Source organism: Scyliorhinus torazame, chromosome 18 (genome assembly GCF_047496885.1).
Source record: "Scyliorhinus torazame isolate Kashiwa2021f chromosome 18, sScyTor2.1, whole genome shotgun sequence".
NCBI classification, from domain to species: domain Eukaryota; kingdom Metazoa; phylum Chordata; class Chondrichthyes; order Carcharhiniformes; family Scyliorhinidae; genus Scyliorhinus; species Scyliorhinus torazame.
Window position 1 is genome coordinate 157,765,099 of NC_092724.1, and position 14,187 is coordinate 157,779,285.

Here is a 14,187-nt window from a genome sequence, read left to right on the forward strand (position 1 = left end):
AAAGATAGTATCGAACTTAAAGAAAAAGGATAGAATTGTGCAAAAACAGGTGATTAGACAGAATATAAGGAACAACAAAGAATGACTGAAAGATTAATAAGGAGGCAAAATAAGAGTACAAGAGAAAGCAGCCAGATATATAAAAGCAGTTTTTAAAAATAAATGTTTCAAAAAGAAAAACGGTAACAAAGTGAGTGTTGGTCCGAGAGAAAGTGTTTCTGGAGAATTGATAGAAAACAGAGGGGGCAGATGGATTGTACAGGTATTTTGCATCAGTCTTCGCCAAAGAGGATGCAAGTAACATCCCAGAAGCAGTTATAGATCAGGAAACGGAAGGACAGGAGGAACTCAGGAAAATTACAATCACTAGGTAAGTGGTACTGAGTGAATTGTTGGAGCTGGGGGCTGACAAATGCCTGGGTCCTGATGGACTTCATCCTAGGATTTTAGAAGAAGTGGCTAGTCAGATAGTCGATGTTTGGTTTTAATTTTCCCCAAACCTCCTTGATTTGGGGAAGGTTTCATTAGATTGAAAGATAGCAAAAGGGAGGGAGATGGAAAGTGGGAAATACAGGTCAGTTAACATATATTATAGGCAAAATGTTTGAAGCTATTATTAAAGAAGAACTTGGATAAGCTCAAGGTAATCAGACAGTGTCAACATGGTTTTGTGAAAGGAAAATCATGTTTAATCAAGTTATTGGAGTTTTAGGGCAACACTGTGACACGGTGGTTAGCACTACTGCCTCACAACGTCCAGGTCCCAGGATCGATCCCTGCCTCGAATCACTGTCCGTGTGGAGTTTGCACATTCTCCCCATGTCTGCATGGGTCTCACCCCCACAACCCAGATCTGCAGGCTAGGTGGATTGGCCATGCTAAACTGCCCCTAAATTGGGGGGGGGGGGGGAGGAGGGAATGAATTGAGTATTTAAATTTATTATTTAAAAAAAGTTATTTCAGGAAGTAACAGGTGCTGTGTATAAAGGGGAATTGGTGAATGTCCAGAAGGAATTTGATAAAGTGCCTCATCAAAAGTTATTGCGGAAAATAAAAGCTCATGGTATTCGGAGTAACATTGGCATGGAATAGGAGATTGGCTAGCTAACAGGAAACCGAGTCGGCATAAATGGGTATTCTTCAGGTTGGCAAGATGTAATGAGTGATGTGCCACAGGGATCAGTGCTGTTTACACTTTATATAAATGCTTTGGATGAAGGGATTGAAGAGCTAGTTGCCAAGTTTTCCGACATACAAAGATAGGTAGGAAAATAAATTGTGAAAGGAGAGAAGGAGCTGCAAAAAATAGTTTGGTTGAGTGAGTGGGCAAAGATCTGGCAAATGGAGTATAATGTGGGGAAATTTGAAATTGCCCATTTTCGGAAGGAAGAGATAACAAAGACGCTTATTATCTAAACGGTGAGAGATTGCAGAGCTCTGAGATGCAGAGGGATCTGGGTGTCCTAGTGCATGAATCACAAAATGCTAGTATGCAGGTACAGCAAGTAATTAGGAAAGCTAACAAATGTTTTTGAAAACGCAAATGTTAGATTGGGCTTCAGTTTTACAGAGCACTAATGAGACCACATCTGGAGTATTGTGTGCAGTATTAGTTGCCTTATTTAAGGAAAGATGTAAATGAGTTGGAAGCAGTTCAGAGAAGATATACCAGACTCGTACCTGAAATGGGCTATCTTACGAGGACAGATTGGACAGGAGGAGCTTGTAGGTGCAGGAGTTTAGAAGAGTATGAAGACATTTGATTGAAATCTTTGAGATCCTGAGGGATCTTTACAGGATGCGTGTAGAGAGGATGTTTCCTCTTGTGGGATAATCTAGAACTAGGGGTGACTGTTTAAAAATATGGCGTCACCCATTTAAAATGGAGATGAGGCAATTGTTTTTTCTCTGAAGATTGAGAGTCTTTGGAACTCTTTTCCTGAAAATGTTGTTGATTATTTTTAAGACAGAGGTGGATAGATTTGTGATAGGCAAGGGGGGCAGGGATAGGTTATCGGGGGTAGGCGAGATGCAGATTTGAGGTTATCAGATCAGTCATGATCTTATTAAATGGTGGAGCAGGCTTGAGGGGCTGAATGGCTCATTGTTGGTACATTTGTAAAATATCCCTCAGCTAAGCGGTTTTCATTTGAAAACTCTTGACACAGCATCCATGTCTTTATCTGAGTGAAACACTAAGTATCCCTTACTGAATCACTGAACCTTTCCCTCCTTCTCTGGCAAATTCTCATGACAAAACAAACCAGGTAATAACTGAACGGAACTTTTTCCAGGTACCTTGGGTGAGAATGCTCCCTCCATATGGAAAAGAACCGGCTATTAAATCACTTGAGACAAATGATCCATTTGTCCAAACGCAAAATACTGCGGATGGTGGCAATCCGAGATAAAAACAGAAAATGCTGGATAAAGAGCAGAAATTCTGATGCAACTTCATCAACTTGAAATGTTAACTCTGTTTCTCTAAAAGATGCTATCTGACCTGCTGCGTATTTCCTGCACTTTTTTGTTTGGCTACAATTTGGTCATTGGTGTTTCCACATCCTTTCATCCAAAATTATTCGATTGCCCCGAAAGCCAAAGCCCTGATGGGCTACCTGACTGTGACTGGACAAGGAGAGGGCTATTTGGCTGTTCCGTATGCCAGCTGTGCCCAAGCCTATATTATGAATTGGAGCTGCCAATTGGTTGAATGAGCTTTGTCTGTGCAGCGAGATGGAGAGCGGGCCCTCCTACAATGGACAACTCTACCCGTGTGATATTCAGTAATTTGGAGACTTTCAAACTCGAGCGTGGGTATCCATAGCGATGGAACATCCAGCTAACCAAAATACTTTATAATCTGAGTTTAATTGTTAGACGCAAACGTATCTGGGGGGGCAACACTCACCGTCCAGCTAATGTGCATTTGACAAATTATGGGCTGATACCAAGACTTTGGGTGGCACAGTGGTTAGCACTGCTGCCTCTCAGCGCCAGGGACCCAGGTTCAATTCCAGCCTTGGTTGACTGTGTGGAGTTTGCACTTTCTCCCAGTGTCTGCGTGGGTTTCCTCCCGCAGTCCAAAGATGTGCAGATTAGGTAGATTGGCTGTGATAAATTGCCCCTTAGTGACTAAAAGCTTAGGTGAGAATATTGGCTTATGGGGACGGGGTGGGGGCGTAGGCCTAGGTGGAGTGCTCTTTCAGAGGGACTGTACAGACTCGATGGGCAGAATGGCCTCCTCCTGCACTGTAGTGATTCTATGAACTTTGCTGAAGTTAGCCGCACTGCATGCATTTTTCAAAAACTTAATCACTTGGCCTTAAGGGAAGCTAAGAGAACATAAGTAGAAACCAGAATAGACCATTCAGCACCTCGATCCTGCTTCAATCCAATTAGATTAGGAGTGATTTGTATCTGAACTCCATTTAACTGCCTCAGTAGAAATAATACGAATTAGGTCAGCGCACAATGTTCAAGAGACTCGATGTTCACGACCAATATGGCAAAGAGCCTCTCTGCAGATTTCAGAGGTGACATGGCTGGATTGAAGAAAAATGTCACAGGGAAGACAGAGCAGGGATAAAGCTTGGGAAAGGGGTGGGGAGGTGACAGAGTGGGCTGGATCATCCCTGCTGGTAAGATCCACCAGGCAGAGCAACATTTCCACAACAAGCAATGTCCTGACTCTGGGAGGCAGGAAAACTCCCAGCCCATTTCAGGGAAGACTCAAATTCCACCCCTAACAGAATCTCTGTCTCGTTTCTTTACTGGAGAAGGTTGCGTGCATGTTAATGATAAGGGCTGCCTTGCAGTTAATATGCAAATACATGCTCAAATCACAGAGAAACATTAATTAATGCATTGTGTCTTCGGGTGGCCACATCTACACAGCGAATGTGAAATCATGGCCTTATAAAATAGTCCAGTGCTCAAATGCTCTTCCTGGTGGTTAAGCTGCAGACCCCAGATATTATTTTTTGGGTTTTCTTTTCTCTGATTATTCTTGGCGGACAATATGTTGAATCATTTGAAGCTGTTCTTCCTGAATTAATGGATTAAAACCATCAACAAAAGGGCGGCACGGTGGCACAGTGGTTAGCACTGCTGCCTCACGGCGCCGAGGTCCCGGGTTCGATCCCAGCTCTGGGTCACTGTCCGTGTGGAGTTTGCACATTCTCCCCGTGTCTGCGTGGGTTTCGCCCCCCACAACCCAAAGATGGGCGGGTTAGGTGGATTGGCCACGCTAAATCGCCACTTAATTGGAAAAATGATTTGGGTACTCTAAATGTTTTTAAAAACCATCAACAATATCAATGTCACACACTGAGCAAGGTCAGAGCCAGGACGGGGACGCCGGTTAAACTGCCCTTTTGGTTTGTCAATGGATTCAACCAGGTTTTTCATCAGAAATATACTTTGACTATTTACACACCTTCCTCAGTAAATACTGTTCTAAACACACCGATATTTGTCCTACGTTTAAAAAAAACTTGCAATGAACTGTTTAAGATTCAGATGTCCTGGGAATCTGGAGAGATAAGTGATGCTTTTACTCAATACAAACGGGAGATGTTGTGCGGATCTGAATTTGTTAACCTTTCCAGCCAGTCTGGATTGGCTGGTTTGAGGCTCAGCTCCGCGGTTGTGGGAATACAGAGGATTCCGAATGATCCTGGACAACAGGGAGCACCCCCCCCCCCCCCCCCCCCGCCCCCCCGCCCCCCACCTCCCAACCCTACGCTGCTGCAAATTAAACAATAAATATTCAAACAGAGTCTCATAGGAGGAGTGAGCTGGAAACCGTGCTGGTGATGCTGCCACAGTCAGTACAGAGCGAGTCAGAGCCCCATCAATGATTCACTGTTCAGTGTCTTTATTCTCGCCCCACTGAAGAAATAATGAATAAAATTGGGAAAAAAGAAAATGCGGAGCAGGCAGCTGAGAAAAGAGGATGAGAGGTTAACGATCAGGCAGCTTGTTAACCTCACTCTATCCAATTAGGTGGATTGGCCATGCTAAATTACCCGTAGTGTCCATAAGGGTTGGGAGGGGTTATTGGGTTGCGGGGATAAGGTGGAAGTGAGGGATTAATGTGGGTCGGTGCAGACTCGATGGGCCGAATGGCCTCCTTCTGCACTGTATGTTCTATGTAATCTATGTAATTAAAACCCAGCATCCTCCTGGTGCTGGAAACATTCAGAGGCCCAGACAGCCTGTGTGGGGAGAGAAACACAGAATCCGAACTGACGTTTCCACTCCCAACACTGGGAGAGACGTTAACCCAGCTTCCCTTCCCACAGGGGCTGCCTGACCTGGTGAATTTATCCAGCACCTCTCCCTCCCCCCCCCTCGTGTTCTTAAACTTTCATTTCCCATTTCCAGCTGCCCTTGTCTTTTAATGAACACAACAAAAAGTTTAAAAATAGGCAAAGGATGTGAACCAAACTTCTTTGTAATTTAAGGTATAGATTTCTGGAGAGCCTCTCTCTCTCTCTCTGCTCCCCAACATTCACCGCCCAGATCCACCACTGCCTGCGAAACAGTTCTTACAAAGTGGATGCTTTGCTGTGTTCAGCTGTGCCCCTCACTGGTGCTCTGGCGGGGCATCCATGCACGACTCCCATGGGTTCTGGGGCATCCGTGGCAGAGAGATCAGGAGGAGGGCAATCCCCCCGATGAAGAGGATGACAAAGGCGGAGCTGGCACAGGCGAAAGACCAGGAGTAGTGGTACCGGATCCAGATGGTCTCCTCGCTGTCGATCATTCGCTTCACCGACTGCCGCATCACCTCCACTGAAATGATGATGCAGAGCCCTGTGGGAAAGACAACCGGAATGAGTCAGCACCCGCATCCAAAAAACATGCATTCCCTCCCCTCGCCACATGTGGGCAGCAGAGCTCCTTGGGCACGGGGGTGAGCGGGTTGCATTGTCTGATGGACCTTCCGCAGAAACCTCGCAATACTCGGGAAATTGCCCCGTGGTTGTAATTCCAATGGTTTCAGAGCCGCAAATTGTGATTTCCAACCTTAAATGGAGAGTTTTACCGTAACCTCCCAATAAACCACCCCCTCCCCTGCCCCCCCAAAAAGGTTTGATCGCATCATGTGGCAAGTGGATGATGTGGGTAGCACGGTGGTTAGCAATGTTGCTTCACAGCGGCATTGTCCCGGGTTCGATTCCCGGCTTGGGTCGCTGTCGGTGCGGAGTCTGCACGTTCTCCCCGAGTCTGCGTGGGTTTCCTCCGGGTGCTCCGGTTTCCTCCCACAAGTCCCGGAAGACGTGCTGGTTAGGTGAATTGGACATTCTGTATTCTCCCTCTGTGTACCCAAACAGGCGTCGGAGTGTGGCGACTAGCGGCTTTTCGCAGTAACTTCATTGCGGTGTTAATGTAAGCCTGCTTGTGACACTAATAAAAAATATTATTATTTATGTTGACCTCACTGAAGTTCAGAAGAATGAGAAGGAATCTCATAGAAACCTATAAAATTCCAACGGAACGAGACAGGATAGATGCAGGAAGGTTGTTCCCGATGGTGGGGATGTCCGGAACAAGGGATCACAGTCTGAGGATACGGGAATATGGGAAAGACCATTTAGAACTGAGATGAGGAGTAATTTCTTCACCCAGAGAGTGGTGGGCCTGTGGAATTCACTACCACAGACATTGCAGACCAAAACAGTGTATGTTACTGAGAAGCAGTTAGATACAGCTCTTGGGGCTATAGGGTTTACAGGATATGGGGGGAAAGTGGGATTAGGCTATTGTGTTGGATGATCAGCCATGACCATAATGAATGTCAGAGCAGGTTTGAAGGACTGAATGGTTTCCTCCTGTTCCTATTTTCTGTGTTGTGTACAGTACTTTGACCTTCTATCCAGAGCCTCGCTGGTGCCATCAAGGAGGAGGTGCATTGCCCACATCCCAGATCCATCCTATTTATTTTCAGGGAGACACAACTTTTCATCCGGTCAGACTTCCGACCCGATGCTGCCTTACCCCAAGGAAATCAGTTTGTTCAACTGATTAGATCTTCCACGAAGAACTGAACCGTGGACAGTGAAGTCTTCAGTGAGAGATGTCTACCCATCAGCTGTGGACTACATTGATCACATGGCTCTTTACCTTTCGCTTAATTTACAACAAATGAGTAAAACAGGAGAGCCATACAGACCATGGAATACTACCCAGTACCTGGTGGCCGAGGGGCAGCATCCCACTGGGAGGAGGGAATGAAAAGTATCGGCGGAGGTGGTGACAGTTCAGGACATCCTGTGACACACCCTATTGGATTTGTTCATGCATGTTTAGATTCAAAGATAAATTGCCCCCAGAGTTGCTAGAAGTGGGAGTGGAATACTGTGAACTGTTTTAGGGCAGCACGGTTAGCACTGTGGCTTCACAGCGCCAGGGTCCCAGGTTCGATTCCCGGCTTGGGTCACTGTCTGTGCGGAGTCTGCACGTTCTCCCCGTGTCTGCGTGGGTTTCCTCCGGGTGCTCTGGTTTCCTCCCACAGTCCAAAGACGTTCAGGTTAGGTGGATTGGGCATGCTAAATTGCCCTTAGTGTCCAAAAAAGGTTAGGAGGGTAATTGGACTACGGGGATAGGGTGGAAGTGAGAGCTTAAGTGGGTCGGTGCAGACTCGATGGGCCGAATGGCCTCCTTCTGCACTGTATGTTCTATGTCTATGTTTTGGTGCCCTGGATATCCTGGGATTGGAGGCAGCCCCGGGAAGATTCACTAGGTTGATCCTGGGTGGGGAGAGATTTTCTTATGAGGAGAGGTTGGAGCTGTGCTCATTGGAGTTTAAAGGACTGAAAGGCGACCTTATTGAGACATACGGGATTCTCAGGGGGCTCGGCAGTGTAGGTGCTGAGAGAATGATTCCTGTGTGGGAGAGGCTAGAACTAGAGGGCATCAAATCAGAGTAAGGGGTTTCCATTGAAGACAGAGATGAGGAGGAATTTCTTCTCTCAGAGGGGAGTGAATCTGTGGAATTCTTTATCGCAGAGAGCTGTAGAGGCTGGGGCGTTAATATGTTCAAGGCTGAGATGGACAGACTTTTAATCAGTAAGTGGTCAAGGTTTATGGGAATAAAGCGGGAAAGTGGAGGATTATCCTATCAGATCAGTCATGATCTGGTTGACTGGTGCAGCAGGCTCGATGGGCTGAATGGCCCCGATGTCTTACAGCAGCTGCAGTATGATGGGGACACATTGAAATTAAAGATTTTGAGAAATAAGCAAAGGATTGACTGAGGAGGAGGGTAAAATAGAAGGGGTGAATTAATTGTCAAAACAGATAGAAATAAAGGGAGGGAATTAAAGATTGAATTAAGGGAAAGGGAAAAGACAGAGGCAAGAAAAAATAAATTATAATTTGACAGGTTTAAAATCGCCAACAGCCATTCACTGTCTGAATAAATTGATAGTTTTTTAATGGTCACTTTCTGGGCAAGAGAGGTTGACTGGTGGTCATTAAGAATGATCCTGACATTAAAAGAGTGCTTACACTCCAAGCCACTATGTGTAACTATCTAAAGAAATTCTAACGGCAGACTAATGTCCAAATGCAGCAACTTACTTATCAGACACATGGGGAGTTTGAGAGCCAGATGTCACTTTCAGCAAGTTAATGGTGATGCAGTGCAAGTCATTGAAAAACGTGGAGTAATTCACAATCCACAGGACATCTCTTCCTCGCTACACATTGCCGGGGGAGTTACACATTAATAACAGCGAGCGTTGTCCAAACACAGGGAAAATTGGGCCATTAGGGAAGGTATTCCGAGTGCGCTCTCTGCAATTTCTCACCCATCTATCTCGACGAACAGTTCCTCAAACACGGTCACAAACATCCCCCACCTTTTCTCGAACTCCCCTGCTGAGCCCCTTAACCCATACTTTATCTTCTCTAACTGCAGGAAGTCATACACCCAACCAAGCCGCTACCCCCGGTGACGATGCTGACCGCCACTCCAGCAAAATTCGCCGCCGTGCAATCAGAGAGGAGAAGGCCAAGACATCAGCCTTCCTCCTCTCCATGAGCTCCGGCTTCTCTGAAACCCCAAATATCGCCACCAAAGGGTCCGGGTCCACCTCCTCCTCCACTATCCTGGCTAAGACCACGAACACTCCCGCACAGAATCTTCCCAATTTTTCGCAACCCCAAAACATGTGTGCGTGATTCGCTGGCTCCCGCCCACACCTCACACTTATCTGCTACCCCCTGAAAGAACCCACTCATTCCCGCCCGAGTCATATGCACCTTGTGCACCACCTTAAACTGTATCAGGCTCATCCTTGCACAAGAGGAGGTCCTGTTTACCCTTCGCAGTGCCTCACTCCATACTCCCCAATTGATCTCCATTCCCAACTCCACTTCCCATTTCTCCTTGATCTTCACCACCCGCTCGCCTCCCTGCTCCCCCAGCCACTTATATTTATCCCCAATTCTTCCCTCCCCTTCCAAATCCGGAAGCAGCAGTCACTCCAGCAGGGTGTATCCTGGCAATCTAGGGAACCCCTTCCAGACCTTTCGTGCAAAGTCCCTAACCTGTAGATACCTGAACTCACTACCCCTTGGCAGCTCTACCCTCTCCCTTAGCTCCTCCAGACTGGCGAACCCTTCATCCAAATACAGATCGCTCACCTTGACCAGCCCCACTTCCCTCCACCTCCTGTATTCACTATCCATCCCCCCCCCCCCCCACGGCTCAAACCCATGATTCTCGCACAGCGGCGTTAGCACCGACATCCCCTCCACCCTAAAATGCCTCCTCAGCTGATTCCATATCTTCACTGTGGACTGCACCACTGGGCTCCCTGAATACCTACTCGGAGCCATTGGCAATGCTGCCGTTGCCATAGCCCTCAAACTAGATCCCTTACAAGATTCCTCCTCCATCCTAACCCACTCTACCCATTCTCCCTCCCACCACCACCGCACCTTGTCCACATTTGCCGCCCAATAATAATGAAGCAAGTTTGGCAATGCCAACTCCCCCCCCCCCCCCCCGCCCCCCGCTGCCTCTGCCACCCATCTATCTCAACTCAGCTCAGCTGGAAAACGCGAAGAATACTCCGTGGAGGTAAACGCTAACGAATTTGCCCAGATATTATCACAATGAAAAACATTAATCAAAATACATTTCAGGCGGTTCTGTATTCTGGGCGGAAGGTGATACGGCCGTTAACAGTCCGGCTACAGCACAATGGACCTACCTGAGAAGATGAAGAACATCCCGGCCGGTTTCAGGAAATAATCGAGTCGCTTGTTGAAGGAAAATAAGACACAGATTGTCCCAAGTACCATGAAGCCAGTGCTGATGATGGCGATGGCTGCGGCTGATATGCTGTATTCTGGGGAACAGATACAGCAAAAAACACAGATTACTGGAGCTGAGAAGTGTTTCCTGATTCACGCTGCTGAACTGTTGTTTTATATTCTCCAGCCAATACACCCCGTGCAGTAACAGTTTGCAAAGTCTGAAACTTGCACATTGCCACAGGGCCCCGGGGCAGCGCCATGTCTGTAAAAGGAGCCTGATCCCGCATTTGACCTCCTAGTTGAATAAGAAAACCACCTGCAAATCCTCAATTTACAGGAGTGACGGACACACACACACACACACACACACACAACCTCCTCCACACACACACAACCTCCTCCACACACACACCTCCTCCACACACACACCTCCTCCACACACACACACACCTCCTCCACACACACACCTCCTCCACACACACACACACACCTCCTCCACGCACACACACCTCCTCCACACACACACACACACCTCCTCCACACACACACACCTCCTCCACACACACACAACCTCCTCCACACACACACCTCCTCCACACACACACACACCTCCTCCACACACACACACACCTCCTCCACACACACACACAACCTCCTCCACACACACACCTCCTCCAAACACACACCTCCTCCACACACACAACCTCCTCCACACACACACCTCCTCCACACACACACCTCCTCCACACACACACCTCCACCACACACACAACCTCCTCCACACACACACCTCCTCCACACACACACCTCCTCCACACACACACCTCCTCCACACACACACACCTCCTCCACACACACAACCTCCTCCACACACACACCTCCTCCACACACACACCTCCTCCACACACACACCTCCTCCACACACACACCTCCTCCACACACACACACCTCCTCTACACACACACCTCCTCCACACACACACCTCCTCCACACACCTCCTCCACACACACCTCCTCCACACACACACACACCTCCTCCACACACACACCTCCTCCACACACACACCTCCTCCACACACACACACCTCCTCCACACACACACACCTCCTCCACACACACACACCTCCTCCACACACACACCTCCTCGACACACATTCACCTCCTCCACACACACACACACACACACACCTCCTCCACACACACACCTCCACACACACACACCTCCTCCACACACACCTCCTCCACACACACACCTCCTCCACACACACACACACCTCCTCCACACACACACCTCCTCCACACACACACACCTCCTCCACACACACACACCTCCTCCACACACACACCTCCACACACACACACACACACCTCCTCCACACACACACCTCCTCCACACACACACACCTCCACAAACACACCTCCTCCACACACACACCTCCACACACACACACACACCTCCTCCACACACACACCTCCTCCACACACACTCACACACACACACACACACCTCCTCCACACACACACAACCTCCACACACACACCTCCTCCACACACACACCTCCTCCACACACACACACCTCCTCCACACACACACACCTCCACACACACACCTCCTCCACACACACACCTCCTCCACACACACACACCTCCTCCACACACACACCTCCTCCACACACACACCTCCTCCACACACACACCTCCTCCACACACACACCTCCTCCACACACACCTCCTCCACACACACACCTCCTCCACACACACACCTCCTCCACACACACACACACACAACCTCCTCCACACACACACAACCTCCACACACACACCTCCTCCACACACACACCTCCTCCACACACACACACCTCCTCCACACACACACCTCCTCCACACACACACACCTCCTCCACACACACACCTCCTCCACACACACACCTCCTCCACACACACACACCTCCTCCACACACACACCTCCTCCACACACACAACCTCCTCCACACACACACCTCCTCCACACACACACCTCCTCCACACACACACACCTCCTCCACACACACACACCTCCTCCACACACACACCTCCTCCACACACACACCTCCTCCACACACACACCTCCTCCACACACACACACCTCCTCCACACACACACACCTCCTCCACACACACACACCTCCTCCACGCACACACCTCCTCCACACACACACACCTCCTCCACACACACACACCTCCTCCACACACACACCTCCTCCACACACACACCTCCTCCACACACACACACCTCCTCCACACACACACACCTCCTCCACACACACACCTCCTCCACACACACACCTCCTCCACACACACCTCCACACACACCTCCTCCACACACACACACACCTCCTCCACACACACACCTCCTCCACACACACACACCTCCTCCACACACACACCTCCTCCACACACACACAACCTCCACACACACACCTCCTCCACACACACACCTCCTCCACACACACACCTCCTCCACACACACACCTCCTCCACACACACACCTCCTCCACACACACACCTCCTCCACACACACCTCCACACACATACCTCCTCCACACACACACCTCCTCCACACACACACACCTCCTCCACACACACACCTCCTCCACACACACACCTCCTCCACACACACACCTCCTCCACACACACCTCCACACACACACACCTCCTCCACACACACACCTCCTCCACACACACACACCTCCTCCACACACACACACCTCCACACACACGCACACCTCCTCCACACACACACAACCTCCACACACACACACACCTCCTCCACACACAACCTCCTCCACACACAACCTCCTCCACACACACACACCTCCACACACACACCTCCTCCACACACACAACCTCCTCCACACACACACCTCCTCCACACACACACACCTCCTCCACACACACACACCTCCTCCACACACACACACCTCCTCCACACACACACAACCTCCACACACACACCTCCTCCACACACACACACCTCCTCCACACACACACACACCTCCTCCACACACAACCTCCACACACACACACCTCCTCCACACACACACCTCCTCCACACACACACACACCTCCTCCACACACAACCTCCTCCACACACACACCTCCTCCACACACACACACCTCCTCCACACACACACACCTCCTCCACACACACACACCTCCTCCACACACACACACCTCCTCCACACACACACCTCCTCCACACACACACACCTCCTCCACACACACACACCTCCTCCACACACAACCTCCTCCACACACACACCTCCTCCACACACAACCTCCTCCACAAACACACCTCCTCCACACACACACCTCCTCCACACACACACACCTCCTCCACACACACACACAACCTCCTCCACACACACACCTCCTCCACACACACACAACCTCCACACACAACCTCCTCCACACACACACAACCTCCACACACACACCTCCTCCACACACACACCTCCACACACACACACACCTCCTCCACACACACACCTCCTCCACACACACAACCTCCTCCACACACACACCTCCTCCACACACACCTCCTCCACACACACACACCTCCTGCACACACACAACTTCCTCCACACACACACACCTCCTCCACACACACACCTCCTCCACACACACACCTCCTCCACACACACACCTCCTCCACACACACACCTCCTCCACACACACACCTCCTCCACACACACACCTCCTCGACACACACACTCCTCCTCCACACACACACCTCCTCGACACACATACGACTCTCCTCCACACACACACCTCCTCCACACACACACCTCCTCCACACACACACCTCCTCCACACACACAACCTCCTCCACACACACACACCTCCTCCACACACACACCTCCTCCACACACACA

General features: G+C 49.6%; 1 protein-coding gene across 1 annotated transcript in view; it reads right to left on the reverse strand.

Annotated features, from left to right (window-relative positions):
* Window positions 1-4,857: 4,857 nt before the first annotated feature.
* The window catches only part of LOC140395674 (voltage-dependent calcium channel gamma-1 subunit-like), a 74,898-nt gene continuing 65,568 nt past the window's right edge, over window positions 4,858-14,187 (reverse strand). Inside the window, exons 3-4 of the mRNA XM_072483735.1 lie at window positions 10,230-10,367; window positions 4,858-5,820 (exon numbers count right to left, since the gene is read on the reverse strand). Coding sequence (XP_072339836.1) covers window positions 5,591-5,820; window positions 10,230-10,367 — 368 coding nt within the window. The 3' untranslated portion in view covers window positions 4,858-5,590. The remainder of the gene's footprint in view (window positions 5,821-10,229; window positions 10,368-14,187) is intronic.